General features: G+C 45.9%; 1 protein-coding gene across 1 annotated transcript in view; it reads right to left on the bottom strand.

The window, feature by feature from the left end:
* Positions 1-8,267: 8,267 nt before the first annotated feature.
* The window catches only part of fktn (fukutin), a 12,540-nt gene continuing 292 nt past the window's right edge, over positions 8,268-20,515 (bottom strand). The window contains exons 1-9 of the mRNA XM_042302771.1: positions 20,474-20,515; positions 20,336-20,392; positions 18,260-18,460; positions 17,225-17,502; positions 16,736-16,868; positions 14,804-14,933; positions 11,984-12,117; positions 10,935-11,059; positions 8,268-9,916 (exon numbers count right to left, since the gene is read on the bottom strand). The exon at positions 20,474-20,515 is cut by the window's right edge and continues 292 nt beyond it. Coding sequence (XP_042158705.1) covers positions 9,703-9,916; positions 10,935-11,059; positions 11,984-12,117; positions 14,804-14,933; positions 16,736-16,868; positions 17,225-17,502; positions 18,260-18,460; positions 20,336-20,392; positions 20,474-20,515 — 1,314 coding nt within the window. The 3' untranslated portion in view covers positions 8,268-9,702. The remainder of the gene's footprint in view (positions 9,917-10,934; positions 11,060-11,983; positions 12,118-14,803; positions 14,934-16,735; positions 16,869-17,224; positions 17,503-18,259; positions 18,461-20,335; positions 20,393-20,473) is intronic.

Below are 20,515 nucleotides of genomic sequence, written 5' to 3'. Positions count from 1 at the left end.
GAGGGGAGGTTGAGGCCTTCAAGGAGTGGAGGTTGAAGCCTTCAAGGAGGGGGAGGTTGAGGCCTTCAAGGAGGGGAGGTTGAGGCCTTCAAGGAGGGGAGGTTGAGGCCTTCAAGGAGGGGAGGTTGAGGCCTTCAAGGAGTGGAGGTTGAAGTCTTCAAGGAGTGGAGGTTGAGGCCTTCAAGGAGGGGAGGTTGAGGCCTTAAAGAAGGGGAGGTTGAGGCCTTAAAGAAGGGAGGTTGAGGCCTTCAAGGAGTGGAGGTTGAAGCCTTAAAGGAGGGGAGGTTGAGGCCTTAAAGGGGAGGTTGAGGCCGTAAAGGAGGGGAGGTTGAGGCCTTCAAGGAGTGGAGGTTGAAGCCTTCAAGGAGGGGAGGTTGAGGCCTTCAAGGAGGGGAGGTTGAAGTCTTCAAGGGGAGGTTGAGGCCTTCAAGGAGGGGAGGTTGAGGCCTTCAAGGAGGGGAGGTTGAGGCCTTCAAGGAGGGGAGGTTGAGGCCTTCAAGGAGTGGAGGTTGAGGCCTTCAGGAGTGGAGGTTGAGGCCTTCAAGGAGGGGAGGTTGAGGCCTTCAAGGAGGGGAGGTTGAGGCCTTCAAGGAGGGGAGGTTGAGGCCTTCAAGGAGGGGAGGTTGAGGCCTTCAAGGAGGGGAGGTTGAGGCCTTCAAGGAGGGGAGGTTGAGGCCTTCAAGGAGTGGAGGTTGAAGTCTTCAAGGAGTGGAAGTTGAGGCCTTCAAGGAGGGGAGGTTGAGGCCTTAAAGAAGGGGAGGTTGAGGCCTTAAAGAAGGGGAGGTTGAGGCCTTCAAGGAGTGGAGGTTGAAGCCGGGGAGGTTGAGGCCTTAAAGGGGAGGTTGAGGCCGTAAAGGAGGGGAGGTTGAGGCCTTCAAGGAGTGGAGGTTGAAGCCTTCAAGGAGGGGAGGTTGAGGCCTTCAAGGAGGGGAGGTTGAGGCCTTCAAGGAGGGGAGGTTGAGGCCTTCAAGGGAGGTTGAGGCCTTCAAGGAGGGGAGGTTGAGGCCTTCAAGGAGGGGAGGTTGAGGCCTTCAAGGAGGGGAGGTTGAGGCCTTCAAGGAGTGGAGGTTGAAGTCTTCAAGGAGTGGAGGTTGAGGCCTTCAAGGAGGGGAGGTTGAGGCCTTAAAGGAGGGGAGGTTGAGGCCTTAAAGGGGAGGTTGAGGCCGTAAAGGAGGGGTGGTTGAGGCCTTCAAGGAGTGGAGGTTGAAGCCTTAAAGGAGTGGAGGTTGAGGCCTTAAAGGGGAGGTTGAGGCCGTAAAGACAGGGAGGTTGAGGCCTTAAAGGAGGGGAGGTTGAGGCCTTCAAGGAGGGGAGGTTGAGGCCTTAAAGGAGGGGAGGTTGAGGCCTTAAAGGGGAGGTTGAGGCCGTAAAGACAGGGAGGTTGAGGCCTTAAAGGAGTGGAGATGGGGGAATTCAAGGCAGCCACATACACCCAGAGAGGAATAGGCAAATAAGTCTTAAAAACAGCAGATTTTGGCTCAAATTCGTCGGTGTGAGATCAACAAGACTGTAAAAGAGGGAGTGTTCCGTGTCGTTTCAAAGTCTATTGGTCAGAGGTTATTATGACAATAAACCGTTGTGTAACTCCTTAGCCTGAGCCAACTCTTTTTCAATGAGGGGAAAGCATGAACACAAAACAAACACACCCCCTACTGACAGGAGCTTGGATTCCCACAAAAGCAGAGCCACTTCTGTTCAGACCTGGGCCCGAATCCACAAAGCATCTCAGTGTAGGACTGCTAGGATCAGGTTCTCCCTATCCATGTGATCATATTCATTATGATTTATAAAGGTGAAACTGATCCAGCACTCCTACTCTGAAACACTTTGGGGAATACGGGCCTGGTCTAGTTCCCAATAACACAATTTCTCTTCCACTCCTTAGTCCGGTATTTCAGCTCCTATTACTTTATATAAACCAGACAGAGGGTATTGGGGACACATAACCAGACAGAGGGTCTTGGGGACACATTCTACAAACACCAACTGAGCCCCTACGCTGACTGAAAGAGACTATTATACCACCCATCCTCGTTTGGCCTACGCTGACTGAAAGAGAAATGACACTATTGCACCCCCCCCTCCTTCCGGCCTACACTGACTGAATAAAGATGAGGTTAAAGGTCAAACAAACCGAAGGTATGGCTACCACTGACTGAAAGAGATTGGGTCGGTTAAAAGGTCAAACTACCACTGACTGAAAGAGATGGGGTCGGTTCAAAGGTCAAACTACCACTGACTGAAAGAGATGGGGTCGGTTCAAAGGTCAAACTACCACTGACTCTGGAATATAATGGAGCTTTATTATTTTACCAAGAACCTCGTAGCTGCCATGATCTTGAACAAGATGTCTTGAGATATACAAAACAGTGTTTTCAAAACCAATGCCTGGGACATAAGACAGAGGTGGTGGCATTTGCCTGCAGTGTCGTTCCGTGGTGTTACCAAAGAAGAAGAGCATTGTGAGAACGAAGGGTAGACCCAAAGTCTCTGCAAGAAGCTCCCTACCTCATGGACTCAGTCAGCAGAAGGTCACATTGCTCACTCCACAGTCTCTCCAGCAGCTCTGATAACAGCACTTCCTGGTTCTGTCTCATGCCAACATCTATCATGGCCTTGACCTTCATCTAACGTCGTATTTCCAGTATCTCAGCATCTTGTCCGCGTAGCCCTGGACGACCTGCCTGGTGAAGGGAACCTGGAGTATCTCGAAGCGGTAGCAGTCGCCGTCGAGGAAACTGTTGCTGATGGTGGGCGGTCGCAGTGATCTGGTGGGCGGTCGCAGTGATCTGGTGGGCGGTCGCAGTGGTCTGGTGGGCGGTCGCAGTGGTCTTGGCGGTCGCAGTGGTCTGGTGGGCGGTCGCAGTGATCTGGTGGGCGTTCGCAGTGATGGTCGCAGTGATCTGGTGGGCGGTCGCAGTGATCTGGTGGGCGGTCGCAGTGATCTGGTGGGCGGTCGCAGTGATCTGGTGGGCGGTCGCAGTGATCTGGTGGGCGGTCGCAGTGGTCTAGTGGGCCTCAGTGGTCTGGTGGGCGGTCGCAGTGGTCTGGTGGGCGGTCGCAGTGATCTGGTGGGCGGTCCAGTGATCTGGTGGGCGGTCGCAGTGCTCTGATAACCGCCCACCAGTGATCTGGTGGGCGGTCAGTGATCTGGTGGGCATCGCAGTGGTCTGGTGGGCGGTCGCAGTGGTCTGGTGGGCGGTCGCAGTGATCTGGTGGGCGGTCGCAGTGATCTGGTGGGCGGTCGCAGTGGTCTGGTGGGCGGTCGCAGTGGTCTGGTGGGCGGTCGCAGTGATCTGGTGGGCAGCAGTGGTCTGGTGGGCGGTCGCAGTGATCTGGTGGGCCGCAGGGTGGCGGTCGCAGTGATCTGGTGGGCGGTCGCAGTGATCTGGTGGGCGGTCGCAGTGGTCTGGTGGGCGGTCGCAGTGGTCTGGTGGGCGGTCGCAGTGGTCTGGTGGGCGGTCGCAGGGATCTGGTGGGCGGTCGCAGTGATCTGGTGGGCGGTCGCAGTGATCTGGTGGGCGGTCGCAGTGATCTGGTGGGCGGTCGCAGTGATCTGGTGGGCGGTCGCAGTGATCTGGTGGGCGGTCGCAGTGATCTGGTGGGCGGTCGCAGTGATCTGGTGGGCGGTCGCAGCGATCTGGTGGGCGGTCGCAGCGATCTGGTGGGCGGTCGCAGCGATCTGGTGGGCGGTCGCAGTGATCTGGTGGGCGGTCGCAGTGATCTGGTGGGCGGTCGCAGTGGTCTGGTGGGCGGTCGCAGTGGTCTGGTGGGCGGTCGCAGTGGTCTGGTGGCGATCGCAGTGATCTAGTGGGCGATCGCAGTGATCTGGTGGGCGGTCGCAGTGATCTGGTGGGCGGTCGCAGTGATCTGGTGGGCGGTCGCAGTGATCTGGCGGGCGGTCGCAGTGATCTGGTGGGCAGTTGCAGTGATCTGGTGGGCGGTCGCAGTGATCTGGCGGGCGGTCGCAGTGATCTGGTGGGCGATCGCAGTGATCTGGTTGGCATCGCAGTGATCTGGTGGGCGATCGCAGTGATCTGGTGGCCTCTCTGTGTCAGCTCCTCCACCAGGGTCTTCATGTTCAGAGTGGGTGTATTGTTAACAGTGGGTGTATTGGGTGTATTGTTAACAGTGGGTGTATTGATAAGAGTGGGTGTATTGTTAAGAGTGGGTGTATTGTTAAGAGTGGGTGTATTGTTAAGAGTGGGTGTATTGTTAAGAGTGGGTGTATTGTTAGAGTGGGTGTATTGATAAGAGTGGGTGTATTGTTAAGAGTGGGTGTATTGTTAAGAGTGGGTGTATTGTTAAGAGTGGGTGTATTGTTAAGAGTGGGTGTATTGTTAAGAGTGGGTGTATTGATAAGAGTGGGTGTATTGTTAAGAGTGGGTGTATTGGGTGTATTGTTAAGAGTGGGTGTATTGTTAAGAGTGGGTGTATTGGGTGTATTGTTAAGAGTGGGTGTATTGGGTGTATTGATAAGAGTGGGTGTATTGATAAGAGTGGGTGTATTGTTAAGAGTGGGTGTATTGATAAATCAAATCAAATCAAATCAGAGTGGGTGTATTGTTAAGAGTGGGTGTATTGTTAAGAGTGGGTGTATTGATAAGAGTGGGTGTATTGTTAAGAGTGGGTGTATTGTTAAGAGTGGGTGTATTGTAAAGAGGTGTATTGATAAGAGTGGGTGTATTGTATTGTTAAGAGTGGGTGTATTCTCCCGGCCAGAACAGCACCTCGGCCCCCAGATACACAGACGGTAGCAGATCCAGTGCAGGCAACAGCAGCACCAACACAGCAGGCATGATGAGACGATGAGAAAACACTGAGGAGAAGACCTGGGACCTTCATGACTAATAGATAGCGTCCCAAACGGAGCCCCTATTCCCTGAACATAATGTCCACTCGCAATATAGTGCACTACTTTTGACCAGAGCCCATTAAAAAGTAGTGCACTACTTAGTGAATAGTGCTCCATTTGGGATGCGAACCATGTTGTAGTAAAGACTTGGTCACATGGTCTGAGACAACACTACTGGCAGACCAATAGCAATATCAGGACGACATCATCTCTCCCGTTCAGGAACGTTTTGAAGGGAACACCAGCTTACCACGTAAAGTAAAAATTACTTCTTTTTTTGTAGGTGTTTTTTTTATTTAATGAAGTTGCTACAACCATGAAATACAGCAACATATAGATCAGGCTGGTGTAGTACAGAAAACAGTTCCACGTACCAACTATACAGAGCAGGGTCATGCACAGCAGTTGGATTCTAATCAAATCAAACTTTATTAGTCACATGACCCCGAATACAAAAAAAAAGTGTAGACCTCACAGTGGAATGCTGACTTATGAGCCCCTAACCAATAGGTGTAGACCTCACAGTGGAATGCTGACTTATGAGCCCCTAACCAATAGGTGTAGACCTCACAGTGGAATGCTGACTTATGAGCCCCTAACCAATAGGTGTAGACCTCACAGTGGAATGCTGACTTATGAGCCCCTAACCAATAGGTGTAGACCTCACAGTGGAATGCTGACTTATGAGCCCCTAACCAACAACGTAGTTGTATATGGATAAGAATAAGCAATAAAAGTAACCCCATATTCAAGTAACCTAATTAAAGAGCAGCAGTAAACTAACAATAGTGAGACTATATACAGGGGGTAACGGTACAGAGTCAATGTGGAGGCTATATACAGGGGGTACCGGTACAGAGTCAATGTGGAAGCTATATACAGGGTGTTACGGTACAGAGTCAATGTGGAGGCTATATACAGGGGGGTACCGATACAGAGTCAATGTGGAGGCTATATACAGGGGGTACCGGTACAGAGTCAATGTGGAGGCTATATACAGGGGTACCAGTACAGAGTCAATGTGGAGACTATATATAGGGTGTTACGGTACAGAGTCAATGTGGAGGTTATATACAGGGGTACCGGTACAGAGTCAATGTGGAGACTATATATAGGGTGTTACGGTACAGAGTCAATGTGGAGGTTATATACAGGGGGTACCGGTACAGAGTCAATGTGGAGGCTATATACAGGGGGTACCAGTACAGAGTCAATGTGGAGACTATATATAGGGTGTTACGGTACAGAGTCAATGTGGAGGTTATATACAGGGGGTACCGGTACAGAGTCAATGTGGAGGCTATATACAGGGGGTACCGGTACAGAGTCAATGTGGAGGCTATATACAGGGTGTTACGGTACAGAGTCAATGTGGAGGCTATATACAGGGGGTACGGTACAGAGTCAATGTGGAGGCTATATACAGGGGGGTACAGAGTCAGGTACAGTACAGTCAATGTGGAGGCTATATACAGGGGGTACCGGTACAGAGTCAATGTGGAAGCTATATACAGGGTGTTACGGTACAGTCAATGTGGAGGCTATATACAGGGGGTACCGGTACAGAGTCAATGTGGAAGCTATATACAGGGGTTACGGTACAGAGTCAATGTGGAGGCTATATACAGGGGGTACCGGTACAGAGTCAATGTGGAGGCTATATACAGGGGTACCAGTACAGAGTCAATGTGGAGGCTATATATAGGGTGTTACGGTACAGTCAATGTGGAGGCTATATACAGGGTATTACGGTACAGAGTCAATGTGGAGGCTATATACAGGGGGAACCGGTACAGAGTCAATGTGGAGGCTATATACAGGGGGTACCGGTACAGAGTCAATGTGGAGGCTATATACAGGGGGCACCGGTACAGAGTCAATGTGCCGGGGCACCGGTTAGTTGAGGTAATATGTACATAGAGTTATTAAAGTGACAATGCATAGATGATAACAACAGAGAGTAACAGTGGTGTAAAAGAGGGGGGCAATGCAAATAGTCTGGGGAGCCATTTGATTAGTTGTTCAGGAGACTTATGGCTTGGGGGTAGAAGCTGTTTAGGAGCCTCTTGGACCTAGACTTGGCACTCTGGTACCGCTTGCCATGCGGTAGCAGAGAGAAAGACTAGAGTGGCTGGAGTCTGACAATTTTTAGGGCCTTCCTCTGACGCAGCCTGGTATAGAGGTCCTGGATGGCAGGAAGCTTGTCCCCAGTGATGTACTGGGCCATACGCATTACCCTCTGTAGTGGCTTACGGTCGGAGGCCGAGCAGTTACCATAACAGGCATTGATGCAACTAGTCAGGATGCTCTCGATGGTGCAGCTGTAGAACCTTTTGAGGATCTGAGGACCCATGACAAATATTTTGTCTCCTGAGGGGGAATAGGTTTTGTTTTGCCCTCTTCTCTTATCTTGGTGTGCTTGGACCATGTTAGTTTGTTGGTGATGTGGACACCAAGGAACTTGAAGCTCTCAACCTGCTCCACTGCAGCCCCGGCGATGAGAATGGGGGCGTGCTTAGTCCTTTTTTTCCCTGTAGTCCACAATCATCCCCTTTGTCTTGATCACGTTGATGGAGAGGTTGTTGTCCTGGCACCACACGGCCAGGTCTCTGACCTACTCCCTATAGGCTGTCTCGTCGTTGAGGGAGAGGTTGTTGTCCTGGCACCTCCCGGCCAGGTCTCTGACCTCCTCCCTATAGGCTGTCTCGTCGTTGAGGGAGAGGTTGTTGTCCTGGCACCTCCCGGCTAGGTCTCTGATCTCCTCCCTATAGGCTGTCTCGTCGTTGAGGGAGAGGTTGTTGTCCTGGCACCTCACGGCCAGGTCTCTGACCTCCTCCCAATAGGCTGTCTCATCGTTGAGGGAGAGGTTGTTGTCCTGGCACCTCACGGCCAGGTCTCTGACCTCCTCCCTATAGGCTGTCTCATCTGGCACCACACGGCCAGGTCTCTGACCTCCTCCCTATAGTCTTTCTCATCGTTGAGGGAGAGGTTGTTGTCCTGGCACCTCACGGCCAGGTCTCTGACCTCCTCCCTATAGGCTGTCTCGTCGTTGAGGGAGAGGTTGTTGTCCTGGCACCTCACGGCCAGGTCTCTGACCTCCTCCCTATAGGCTGTCTCGTCGTTGTCGGTGATCAGGCCTACGGTTCTGGTCTGGGTTGTTTTATGGGACGCTGCATATTTCTGACCGGTCTCATCATGTCAAAGCTTTTAAACATTTAAAAAATTGGAGTTGTCAGCTGGTGAGCAGAGCCTGGTCCCAGATCAGTTTGTTCTCTTGATAACTCCAATGCTGTCATTGTCAAGCTAAATGAGTGACAAGGAGTTGGCATGACAGCACAGACAGACTGGCACTCAGTCTAGAACTCAGGCTAGCATGATCATAGTTCCCTTCAACAACGATGACAAAACTCAATACGAAAGTAAGATACGATTTATCGGCAAATCAATGATTCCTGAAACACAAGAGGCATAAAATATATAAAATATGAACATAATGTCCACTCCCAATATAGTGCACTACGTAGGAAATATGGTACAATTTGGGACACACCCAATAATCAAGTTCAGTCCGTGGTCATCACCACCACCTAGCACTTCAAGTAACCAAGGCCATAATAACCCAATATTTATTTAACCTTTATTTAACTAGGCAAGTCAGTTAAGAACAAATTCTTATTTTCAATGACGGTCTAGGAACAGTGGGTTTAACTGCCTGTTCAGGGGCAGAATGACAGATTTGTACCTTGTCAGCTCGGGGGTTTGAACTTGCAATCTTCCTGTTACTAGACCAACGCTCTAACCACTAGGCTACCCTGCCACCAAGTAACCAAGGCCATAATAACCCCATATCAAGTAACCAAGGCCATAATAACCCGATATCAAGTAACCAAGGCCGTAATAACCCGATATCAAGTAACCAAGGCCGTAATAACCCGATATCAAGTAACCAAGGCCGTAATAACCCGATATCAAGTAACCAAGGCCGTAATAACCCGATATCAAGTAACCAAGGCCGTAATAACCCGATATCAAGTAACCAAGGCCGTAATAACCCGATATCAAGTAACCAAGGCCGTAATAACCCGATATCAAGTAATCAAGGCCATAATAACCCGATATCAGGTAAGCATGGCCGTAATATGGCCTTCCCCTGGGCCTACCCAACATGTCAGTAGCTATTAAAATGTCTATGACATCTTTTTGTCAACGTAATACAGTATTTCAAACAAGGAAACACATTACATATCAATAGACAGTTGCTTCAGTCCAAAGGAGGAAGAGAGTCCAGTAGTAGTCTGCAGTTCACAACCAACCAGCCAATGGTAAGCCAGCAGCCAATGGTAAGCCAGCAGCCAATGGTAAGCCAGCAGCCAATGGTAAGCCAGCAGCCAATGGTAAGCCAGCAGCCAATGGTAAGCCAGCAGCCAATGGTAAGCCAGCAGCCAATGGTAAGCCAGCAGCCAATGGTAAGCCAGCAGCCAATGGTAAGCCAGCAGCCAATGGTAAGCCAGCAGCCAATGGTAAGCCAGCAGCCAATGGTAAGCCAGCAGCCAATGGTAAGCCAGCAGCCAATGGTAAGCCAGCAGCTCAGACTCACACCCTTAGTAGTAGTCTTTAGAGTTTCTACTTTGGTGTGGGGTTTTCAGGTGTAGTGTACTTCGGAAGAGTGTACTCAGGGTCGCATAGTGCACGCCGTAGCAAAATGTACAAAAACAGGATCGACGGTCCAGATCGACGGTCCAGATCGACAGTCCAGATCGACAGTCCCTCCCTGTTTCAGTCCATTTTCTTCTGTGTGGTTTAAGTGTACTCCAATGTAGTCTACTCATATGTAGTGTAGCAGTATGTCAGTACACCTGGATGACCTCATCCCACTCCCTGACAGGCCACACCCCGTTGTCCTGCACGTTGGGCGGAGAGCTCTTCCAGTCCCAGGTCTTTACAGGTGTGTTCCAGGTAGGACCATAGTTAGCTGATACATAGTCTACCGTCTCACAGGGGACACGCACCTTCAGGTCCATCAGCTCAGTCCAGCAGAGAGTAAACTTGGGGAACACATACCTAACAGAATGGGTAGGAGTCTCTGGTTAGTAAGTCTGGAATGCTATCAAAAACATCTTTAAAATATACACTATATATATATATAATATATATAATATATATATATATATATTATATATATATATATAATATATATATATATATATATATATATATATATATATATATTATATATATATATATATATATATATATATATATATATATATATATATATATATATATATATATATATATATATATATATATATATATATATATATATATATATATATATATATATATATATATATATATATATATATATATATAATATATATATATATATATATATATATATATTATATATATATATATATATATATATATATAATATATATATATAGGTCTTTCAGCATGACAATGATCCCAAACACACCGCCCGGGCAATGAAGGAGTTCTGGAGGTCCTGGAGTGGCCTAGCCAGTCTCCAGATCTCAACTCATAGAACATCTTTGGAGGGAGTTGAAAGACCGTGTTACCCAGCAACAGCCCCAAAACATCACTGCTCTAGAGGAGATCTGCATGGATGAATGGGCCAAAATACCAGCAACAGTGTGTGAAAACCTTGACTTACAGAAAACGTTTGACCTCTGTCATTGCCAACAAAGGGTATATAACAAAGTATTGAGATACACTTTTGTTATTGACCTTATACTTATTTTCCACCATAATTTGCAAATAAATTCATTAAAAATCCTACAATGTGGTTTTCTGGATTTTTTCCCCTCATTTTGTCTGTCATAGTTGAAGTGTACCAATGATGAAAATTACAGGCCTCTCCCATCTTTTTAAGTGGGAGAACTTGCACAATTGGTGGCTGACTAAATACTTGTTTGCCCCACTGTATCTGTATATTATTTTTTAAAGCCCGACGTTCAATGAACTGAAGACTTCTTAGCAGTCGTTTGTTATAGTCTATCACTAAGCAACTGTGACTCAGCTCTATAACATACAGTAGAGTAAAACAGAGACTTACTTGAATTTCTTCCCACTCTTAGCTTGAGTTCCTCCGTTCCACACAACGTCAGTTTCCTCATAGAAGAAGAAAATGTCCAGTTTAACATCCAGGCCCTGGAAGGACAGTTCCAGGCTATCCTCCACCTACACAGAGACACATAACAACATTAACTCTGGAAGGACAGTTCCAGGCTATCCTCCACAGAGACACATAACAACATTAACCCTGGAAGGACAGTTCCAGGCTATCCTCCACCTACACAGAGACACATAACAACATTAACCCTGGAAGGACAGTTCCAGGCTATCCTCCACCTACACAGAGACACATAACAACATTAACCCTGGAAGGACAGTTCCAGGCTATCCTCCACAGAGACACATAACAACATTAACCCTGGAAGGACAGTTCCAGGCTATCCTCCACCTACACAGAGACACATAACAACATTAACCCTGGAAGGACGGTACCAGGCTATCCTCCACAGAGACACATAACAACATTAACCCTGGAAGGACAGTTCCAGGCTATCCTCCACCTACACAGAGACACATAACAACATTTACCCTGGAAGGACGGTACCAGGCTATCCTCCACAGAGACACATAACAACATTAACCCTAGTTCCAGGCTATCCTCCACAGAGACACATAACAACATTAACCCTGGAAGGACGGTACCAGGCTATCCTCCACAGAGACACATAACAACATTAACCCTGGAAGGACGGTACCAGGCTATCCTCCACAGAGACACATAACAACATTAACCCTAACAGGCCACAGAGACATAACAACATTAACCCTGGTACGGTACCAGGCTATCCTCCACAGAGACACATAACAACATTAACCCTGGAAGGACGGTACCAGGCTATCCTCCACAGAGACAGATACAACACGTTGACTGAGTATACGTCTGAAATGGCACCCTATTCACTATTTAGTTCACTACTAGTGACCAGGACTCAGGTCAAAAGTAGTGCACTATAGAATAGGGTGCCATTTGAACCACACATAATGAATCAACATGTTTCTAATAGTACACTTTATGATCTGAAACTGTACCTTTCCAAACTTGTGTTTCAACGGAAGGCCAGCCTTTTGAAAAGCTTGAGAGATATCATGTCTGTAGTCTTTAATCCAGATGCCCAGGTCCACATCTTTACTGTAGGGAATGATGCCACACTGCCGAAACCAACCTGTGGAGAGATGAGTAGAGACGAAGGCCATGTTAACCTGTAGGGAGTGATACTATAGGGAGTAGAGACGAAGGACATGTTAACCTGTAGGGAGTGATACTGTAGGGAGTGATACTATAGGGAGTAGAGACGAAGGCCATGTTAACCTGTAGGGAGTGATACTATAGGGAGTAGAGACGAAGGACATGTTAACCTGTAGGGAGTGATACTGTAGGGAGTGATACTATAGGGAGTGATACTATAGGGAGTAGAGACGAAGGCCATGTTAACCTGTAGGGAGTGATACTATAGGGAGTGATACTATAGGGAGTGATACTATAGGGAGTAGAGACGAAGGCCATGTTAACCTGTAGGGAGTGATACTATAGGGAGTAGAGACGAAGGCCATGTTAACCTGTAGGGAGTGATACTATAGGGAGTGATACTATAGGTAATGATACTGTAGGTAATGATACTGCAGGTAATGATACTGTAGGTAGGATTATGTAGGGTTGTTGTTATGTAGGGTTGTTGTTATGTAGGGTTAGGGTTATGTAGAGTTAGGGTTATGTAGGGTTGTTGTTATGTAGAGTTAGGGTTATGTAGGGTTGTTGTTAAGTAGAGTTAGGGTTATGTAGGGTTAGGGTTATGTAGAGTTAGGGTTATGTAGAGTTAGGGTTATGTAGAGTTAGGGTTATGTAGGGTTGTTGTTATGTAGGGTTAGGGTTATGTAGGGTTGTTGTTATGTAGAGTTAGGGTTATGTAGGGTTAGGGTTATGTAGGGTTATGTAGGGTTAGGGTTTTTGTTATGTAGAGTTAGGGTTATGTATGGTTGTTATGTAGAGTTAGGGTTAGGGTTATGTAGGGTTGTTGTTATGTAGAGTTAGTTAGGGTTATGTAGGGTTAGGGTTATGTAGGGTTGTTGTTATGTAGAGTTAGGGTTATGTAGGGTTGTTGTTATGTTAGCGTTAGGGTTATGTAGGGTTGTTGTTATGTAGAGTTAGGGTTATGTAGGGTTGTTGTTATGTAGTTAGGGTTATTAGGGTTATTGTTATGTAGGGTTAGGGTTATGTAGGGTTAGGGTTATGTAGGGTTAGGGTTATGTAGGGTGGTTATGTAGGGTTAGGGTTATGTAGGGTTAGGTTATGTAGGGTTAGGGTTATGTAGGGTTGTTGTTATGTAGAGTTAGGGTTATGTAGGGTTAGGGTTATGTAGGGTTAGGTTATGTAGAGTTAGGGTTATGTATGGTTGTTATGTAGAGTTAGGGTTAGGGTTATGTAGGGTTGTTGTTATGTAGAGTTAGGGTTATGTAGGGTTAGGGTTACGTAGGGTTGTTGTTATGTAGAGTTAGGGTTATGTAGGGTTGTTGTTATGTAGCGTTAGGGTTATGTAGGGTTGTTGTTATGTAGAGTTAGGGTTATTGTTATGTAGGGTTAGGGTTATGTAGGGTTAGGGTTATGTAGGGTTGTTGTTATGTAGGGTTAGGGTTATGTAGGGTTGTTGTTATGTAGAGTTAGGGTTATGTAGGGTTGTTGTTATGTAGAGTTAGGGTTATGTAGGGTTGTTGTTATGTAGAGTTAGGGTTATGTAGGGTTGTTGTTATGTAGAGTTAGGGTTATTGTTATGTAGGGTTAGGGTTATGTAGGGTTAGGGTTATGTAGGGTTAGGGTTATGGTTATGTAGGGTTAAGGTTATGTAGGGTTGTTGTTATGTAGGGTTAGGGTTATGTAGGGTTGTTGTTATGTAGAGTTAGGGTTATGTAGGGTTAGGGTTATGTAGGGTTAGGTTATGTAGAGTTAGGGTTATGTATGGTTGTTATGTAGAGTTAGGGTTAGGGTTATGTAGGGTTGTTGTTATGTAGGGTTAGGGTTATGTAGGGTTAGGGTTATGTAGGGTTGTTGTTATGTAGAGTTAGGGTTATGTAGGGTTGTTGTTATGTAGAGTTAGGGTTATGTAGGGTTGTTGTTATGTAGAGTTAGGGTTATGTAGGGTTAGGGTTATGTAGGGTTATGTAGGGTTAGGGTTATGTAGGGTTTTTGTTATGTAGAGTTAGGGTTATGTATGGTTGTTATGTAGAGTTAGGGTTAGGGTTATGTAGGGTTGTTGTTATGTAGAGTTAGGGTTATGTAGGGTTAGGGTTATGTAGGGTTGTTGTTATGTAGAGTTAGGGTTATGTAGGGTTGTTGTTATGTAGCGTTAGGGTTATGTAGGGTTGTTGTTATGTAGAGGGTTAGGGTTATGTAGGGTTGTTGTTATGTAGAGTTAGGGTTATGTTAGGGGTTGTTGTTATGTAGAGTTAGGGTTGTTGTTATGTAGGGTTAGGGTTATGTAGTTATGTAGTTAGGGTTATGTTAGGGTTAGGGTTATGTAGGGTTAGGGTTATGTAGGGTTAGGGTTAGGGTTGTTGTTATGTAGGTTAGGGTTATGTAGGGTTAGGGTTATGTAGGGTTAGGGTTATGTAGAGTTAGGGTTATGTAGAGTTAGGGTTATGTAGAGTTAGGGTTATGTAGGGTTAGGGTTATGTAGGGTTTTTGTTATGTAGAGTTAGGGTTATGTAGGGTTGATGTTATGTAGGGTTAGGGTTATGTATGGTTGTTATGTAGAGTTAGGGTTATGTAGGGTTAGGGTTATGTAGGGTTGTTGTTATGTAGAGTTAGGGTTATGTAGGGTTGTTGTTATGTAGAGTTAGGGTTATGTAGAGTCTTACCCAGGCAGGTACCACTACTCAGCCAGAAGGGGACTCGGAGCTCAGTGAGGATCCTGGCAGCTAGGTGGAGCAGAGCCTTAGCCTTCATCCTGAAGTTCATTGCCTCAGGAGACGTGTCATCAGGGTACAGCTGATCCAACAGGGAACAATGCTGGTTAGATGCCGTGGACTAAACCAAAGGCTGGAATCTTAATGTCAAACTTGGGATACAGCTGATTCAACAGCAGGGAACAACACTCAGCTAGTGGACTAAACCAAAGGTCCTATGGGCACTATGGGTCCTATGGTTCCTATGGGCCCTGCCTTCAGAAAGTATTCAGACCCCTTGACTTTCTCCACATTTTATTACGTTACAGCCTTATTCCAAAATTGATTAAATATTATTACACACACACACACACACACACACACACACACACACACACAATACCCCGTAATGACAAAGCAAAAACAGGTTTTTAGAAATGTTTGCGAATGTATTAAAAGTTAAAAACAGAAATTACGTATTTACATAACTACCCTTTGCTATGAGACTCTAAATTGAGCTCAGGTGCTTCCTGTTTCCATTGATCAACTTGATTGGTGTGCACCTGTGGCAAATTAAATTGATTGGACATGATTTGGAAAGGCACATGCCTGTCTATATAAGGTCCCACAGTTGACAGTGCATGTCAGAGCAAAAACCAAGCCATGAGGTTGAAGGAATTGTCCGTAGAGCTCCGAGGCAGGATTGAGTCGAGGTACAGATCTGGGGAAGGGTACCAAAAAATGTCTGCAGCATTGAAGGTCTCCAAGAACTGAAGTTGGTAACCACCAAGACTCTTCCTAGAGCTGTCCGTCCGGCCAAACTGAGCCATCGGGGGACAAGGGCCTTGGTCAGGGAGGTGACCAGTGGTCACTCTGACAGAGCTCCAGAGTTCCTCTGTGGAGATGGGAGAACCTTTCAGAGGGACAACCATCTCTGCAGCACTCCACCAATCAGGACTTTATGGTAAAGTGGTCAGATGGAAGCCACTCTTCAGTAAAAGGCACATGACAGCCTGCTTGGAGTTTGCCAAAAGGCACCTAAAGACTCTCAGACCATGAGGAACAAGATTCTCTGGTCTGATGAAACCAAGATTGAACTCTTTGGCCTGAATGCCAAGCGTCACGTCTGGAGGAAACCTGGCACCATCCCTACGGTGAAGCATGGTAGGGACTGGGAGACTAGTCAGGATCGAGGCAAAGATGAACGGAGCAAAGTACAGAGAGATCCTTGATGAAAACCTGCTCCAGAGTGCTCAGGACCTCAGACTGGGGGCGAAGGTTGACCTTCGAACAGGACAACGACCCTAAGCACACAGCCAAGACAATGCAGGAGTGGCTTTGGAACAAGTCTCTGAATGTCCTTGAGTGGCCCAACCAGAGCCTGGACTTGAAACTGATCGAACAACTCTGGAGAGACCAGAAAATAGTTGTGCAGTGATGCTCCCCATCCAACCTGACAGAGCTTGAGAGGATCTGCTGAGAAGAATGGGAGTAACTCCCCAAATATAGGTGTGCCAAGCTTGTAGCGTCATACCCAAGAAGACTCAAGGCTGTAATCACTGCCAAAGGTGCTTCAACAAAGTACTGAGTAGAGTCTGAATAGTTATGTAAATGTGATAGAAATTAGCACACATTTAAAAAAAAGAAAAAGGTTTTTGCTTTGTCATTATGGGGTATTGTGATGTCATTAAGGGGTATTGTGATGTCATTATGAGGTATTGTGATGTCATTAAGGGGTATTGTGATGTCATTAAGGGGTATTGTGATGTCATTATGGGGTATTGTGTATAGATTGATGAGGGGGGAAAAAACGATTGAATCAATTTTATAATAAGGCTGTAACGTGACAAAATGTTGTAAAACAGTGAGGCACACTACGAAATAGTGAGACATGAAACCACAGACCTGGAAGAAGGAGCGTGCATCCCTGTATCTACACTCCAGAAAACGAGCCTGGGAATATTCAGTCAGGAATCCAGAGATGTTCCTAGGGATCCGGACATCCTGCCCGTCCAACGTGGTCAGAACCAGCTCTGGCCTGACAGGAGAGAGACAACCAAGCTAAGTTTTCTTGCAATCTCCAGCCTTCTGTGGTTACTGACAAATACTCAGCGTCTGCAGGTAGAACGCAGTCAGATGCAGTTATAATGTACTGTACGACTTGTCAAGAGCACGTTTGACCGTTTCCGATGTGGTTTCTGGACTATTCTAAGGAATGGGAGGTTTTACAGAAGAAGCCGGTACAGAGGAAAGGATGTATTCACTAGAAACCAAACGAGACAAAACGGGACGGCACTAACTTTTACTTATCCAATAAGATACTATTGTTTCCGTTGCAAAAAGTACTGTTTCAAAAGGTTTTACTACGGTGTGCTACGATGTGAATACACCCACCTGTCATAGGCTCCAGCGTTGCGGCCATAGTCCAGCCTTCTGAAGGGGGCGAACTTCCTGTCCATGTTTGGTTTGAGTCGCAGGACGCCATGCCACAGGTAGTTCCCGCTGCGCTCGTACAGGACCACCACATGGACCACGTAACCTTGGAGACGGAACAGGAAGTGGAGGGGGATCTCGTTTCCTGATAGGTCGTCCATGCTGACCAATCGAGGGTCTTTCCCTCGCACCTCCAACAGTTCAAAGCCCTTCTCTTCAGCTGCTGCCACCAAACCAGCCTGATCACAACAGACAGATGTGTTCATTTGGCACAAAAAGGAAGGAAAAGGACAGAAACTTGTCCAATAGTTCATTTTCCATTGAAAAACATTTAGCTACGGTGTGTACTAATGAATAAAACCCAGGCTTCTGCTCAAATAACCAGTGGACAAGTCAGAGGAGTCGAACACATCACTACAATGACGTTCTCAACTACAATGAAAACAAAGCTCTGGAATGAAAACAAATCAAATGAGCACGTTATTAGACAAACAATTCTACATCTAGCTCTATATCTGTACATCTAGCTCTACATCTGTACATCTAGCTCTACATCTAGCTCTATATCTGTACATCTAGCTCTATATCTGTACATCTAGCTCTATATCTGTACATCTAGCTCTACATCTCTACATCTAGCTCTATATCTGTACATCTAGCTCTACATCTCTACATCTAGCTCTATATCTGTACATCTAGCTCTACATCTCTACATCTAGCTCTATATCTGTACATCTAGCTCTATATCTGTACATCTAGCTCTACATCTGTACATCTAGCTCTACAGCTCTATATCGCTAGCTCTATATATCTATATCTGGCTCTACATCTCACTCTACAGCTCTATAGCTCACTCTACAGCTCTACATCTCACTCTATATCTAGCTCTACAGCTCTATATTTCTATATCTAGCTCTACATCTAGCTCTACAGCTCTACATCTAGCTCTACATCTAGCTCTTGTTATCTATAGCCGAGTGTCACTTAATTCCTTACGTCGTATTTCCAAAGGTTGTTGAGCAGAGCGAAGGTGAGGACGTCTCTGTTAGTGCAGAGGAAAGTACAGTGGGGTTCTTTAACCTGGCTGTCTCTCAGCAGCATAGAGTCCTGAGACAGGAGGCCTAGGGAGGCTGTGTCCACCAGGAACACTGGCATGTTGTACTTATGGACCAGACCCATGAACTTCTTCACCACCTGCTGTATTAGTCGACAGGGTTCCGATTCAACAACAACAACAACAACAACAACAACAACATTTGAACCTATGGCTCAGAGGACCGGAAATGAACAGCTTACTCAAATAGACTATTCATCATTTTAACCCAACATAAATTATATTCAAAGACTAGCGGAAAGTCTGTATACAAGCATTTCGCTACACGCTACACTCACAATAACATCTGCTAACCCTTTGTACGTGACCAATACAATTTGATTTGATAATACAGTTGAAGTGGGAAGTGTACATACACTTAGGTTGGAGACATTAAAACTCATTTTTCAACCACTCCACAAATTTCTTGTTAACAAACTATAGTTTTTGCAAGTCAGTTAGGACATCTACTTTGTGCATGACAAAAGTAATTTTTCCAACAATTGTTTACAGACAGATTATTTCACTTATAATTCACTGTATCACAATTCCAGTGGGTCAGAAGTTTACATACACTAAGTTGACTGTGCCTTTAAACAGCTTGGAAAATTCCAGAAAATGATGTCATGGTTTTAGAAGCTTCTGATAGGCTAATTGACATCATGTGAGTCAATTGGAGGTGTACCTGTGGATGTATTTCAAGGCCTACCTTTTAACTCAGTGCCTCTTTGCTTGACATCATGGGAAAATCAAAGAAATCAGCCAAGACCTCGGATAAAAATTGTAGACCTCCACAAGTTTGGTTCATCCTTGGGAGCAATTTCCAAACGCCTGAAGGTACCACGTTCATCTGTACAAACAATAGTACGCAAGTATAAACACCATGGGACCACGCAGCCGTCATACCGCTCAGGAAGGAGATGCTTTCTGTCTCCTAGAGATGAAGGTACTTTGGTGCGAAAGGTGCAAATCAGTCCCAGAACAACAAAGGACCTTGTGAAGATGCTGGAGGAAACAGGTACAAAAGTATCTATATCCACAGTAAAACGAGTCCTATATCGACATAACCTGAAAGGCCGCTCAGCAAGGAAGAAGCCACTGCTCCAAAACCGACATAAAAAAGCCAGACTACGGTTTGCAACTGCACATGGGGACAAATATCGTACTTTTTGGAGAAATGTCCTCTGGTCTGATGGAACAAAAATAGAACTGTTTGACCATAATGACCGTCGCTATGTTTGGAGGAAAAAGGGGGAGGCTTGCAAGCCAAAGAACACCATCCCAACAGTGAAGCATGGGGGTGGCAGCATCATGTTGTGGGGGTGCTTTGCTGCAGGAGGAACTGGTGCACTTCACAAAATAGATGGCATCACGAGGTAGTAAAATTATGTGGATATATTGAAGCAACATCTCAAGACATCAGTCAGAAAGTTAAAGCTTGGTCGCAAATGGGTCTTCAAACTGGACAATGACCCCAAGCATACTTCCAAAGTTGTGGCAAAATGGCTTAAGGACAACAAAGTCAAGGTATTGGAGTGGCCATCACAAAGCCCTGACCTCAATCCTATAGAAAATGTGTGGGCAGAAAATGTGTGGGCAAAATTCACCCAACTTATTGTGGGAAGCTTGTGGAAGGCTACCCGAAACATTTGACCCAAGTTAAACAATTTAAAGGCAATGCTACCAAATACTAATTGAGTGTATGTAAACTTCTGACCCACTGGGAATGTGATGAAAGAAATGAAAGCTGAAATAAATAATTCTCTCTATTATTATTCTGACATTTCACTTTATTAAAATAAAATGGTGATCCTAACTGACCTAAAACAGGGAATTTTCTCTAGGATTTAATGTCAGGAATTGTGGAAAAACTGGGTTTAAATGTATTTGGCTAAGGTGTATGTAAACTTCAGGCTTCAACTGTGTTGCTTATCTGTGGGGAAAACGGTCATGGACTAGAAGGCCTAGAAAGAGCTTACCCACTGAGTATCCTTTCCTGACAGATGAACTGTCCTTCCAAACATATGTGGTCCATTCTAGAACAAAATCAAAAGTTAAAACATTGTGGTGCACACACACACACACACACACACTTATGGTTGTCAAGTTCAACTCACCTGAGAGACATGCTGTCTGTAGTGATAGAGCTGGAATAGGAG

The sequence above is a fragment of the Oncorhynchus tshawytscha genome, linkage group LG20 (genome assembly GCF_018296145.1).
Source record: "Oncorhynchus tshawytscha isolate Ot180627B linkage group LG20, Otsh_v2.0, whole genome shotgun sequence".
NCBI classification, from domain to species: domain Eukaryota; kingdom Metazoa; phylum Chordata; class Actinopteri; order Salmoniformes; family Salmonidae; genus Oncorhynchus; species Oncorhynchus tshawytscha.
Note: the sequence above shows the minus strand (reverse complement) of the source record. Positions and strands in the feature narration are given on the sequence as shown.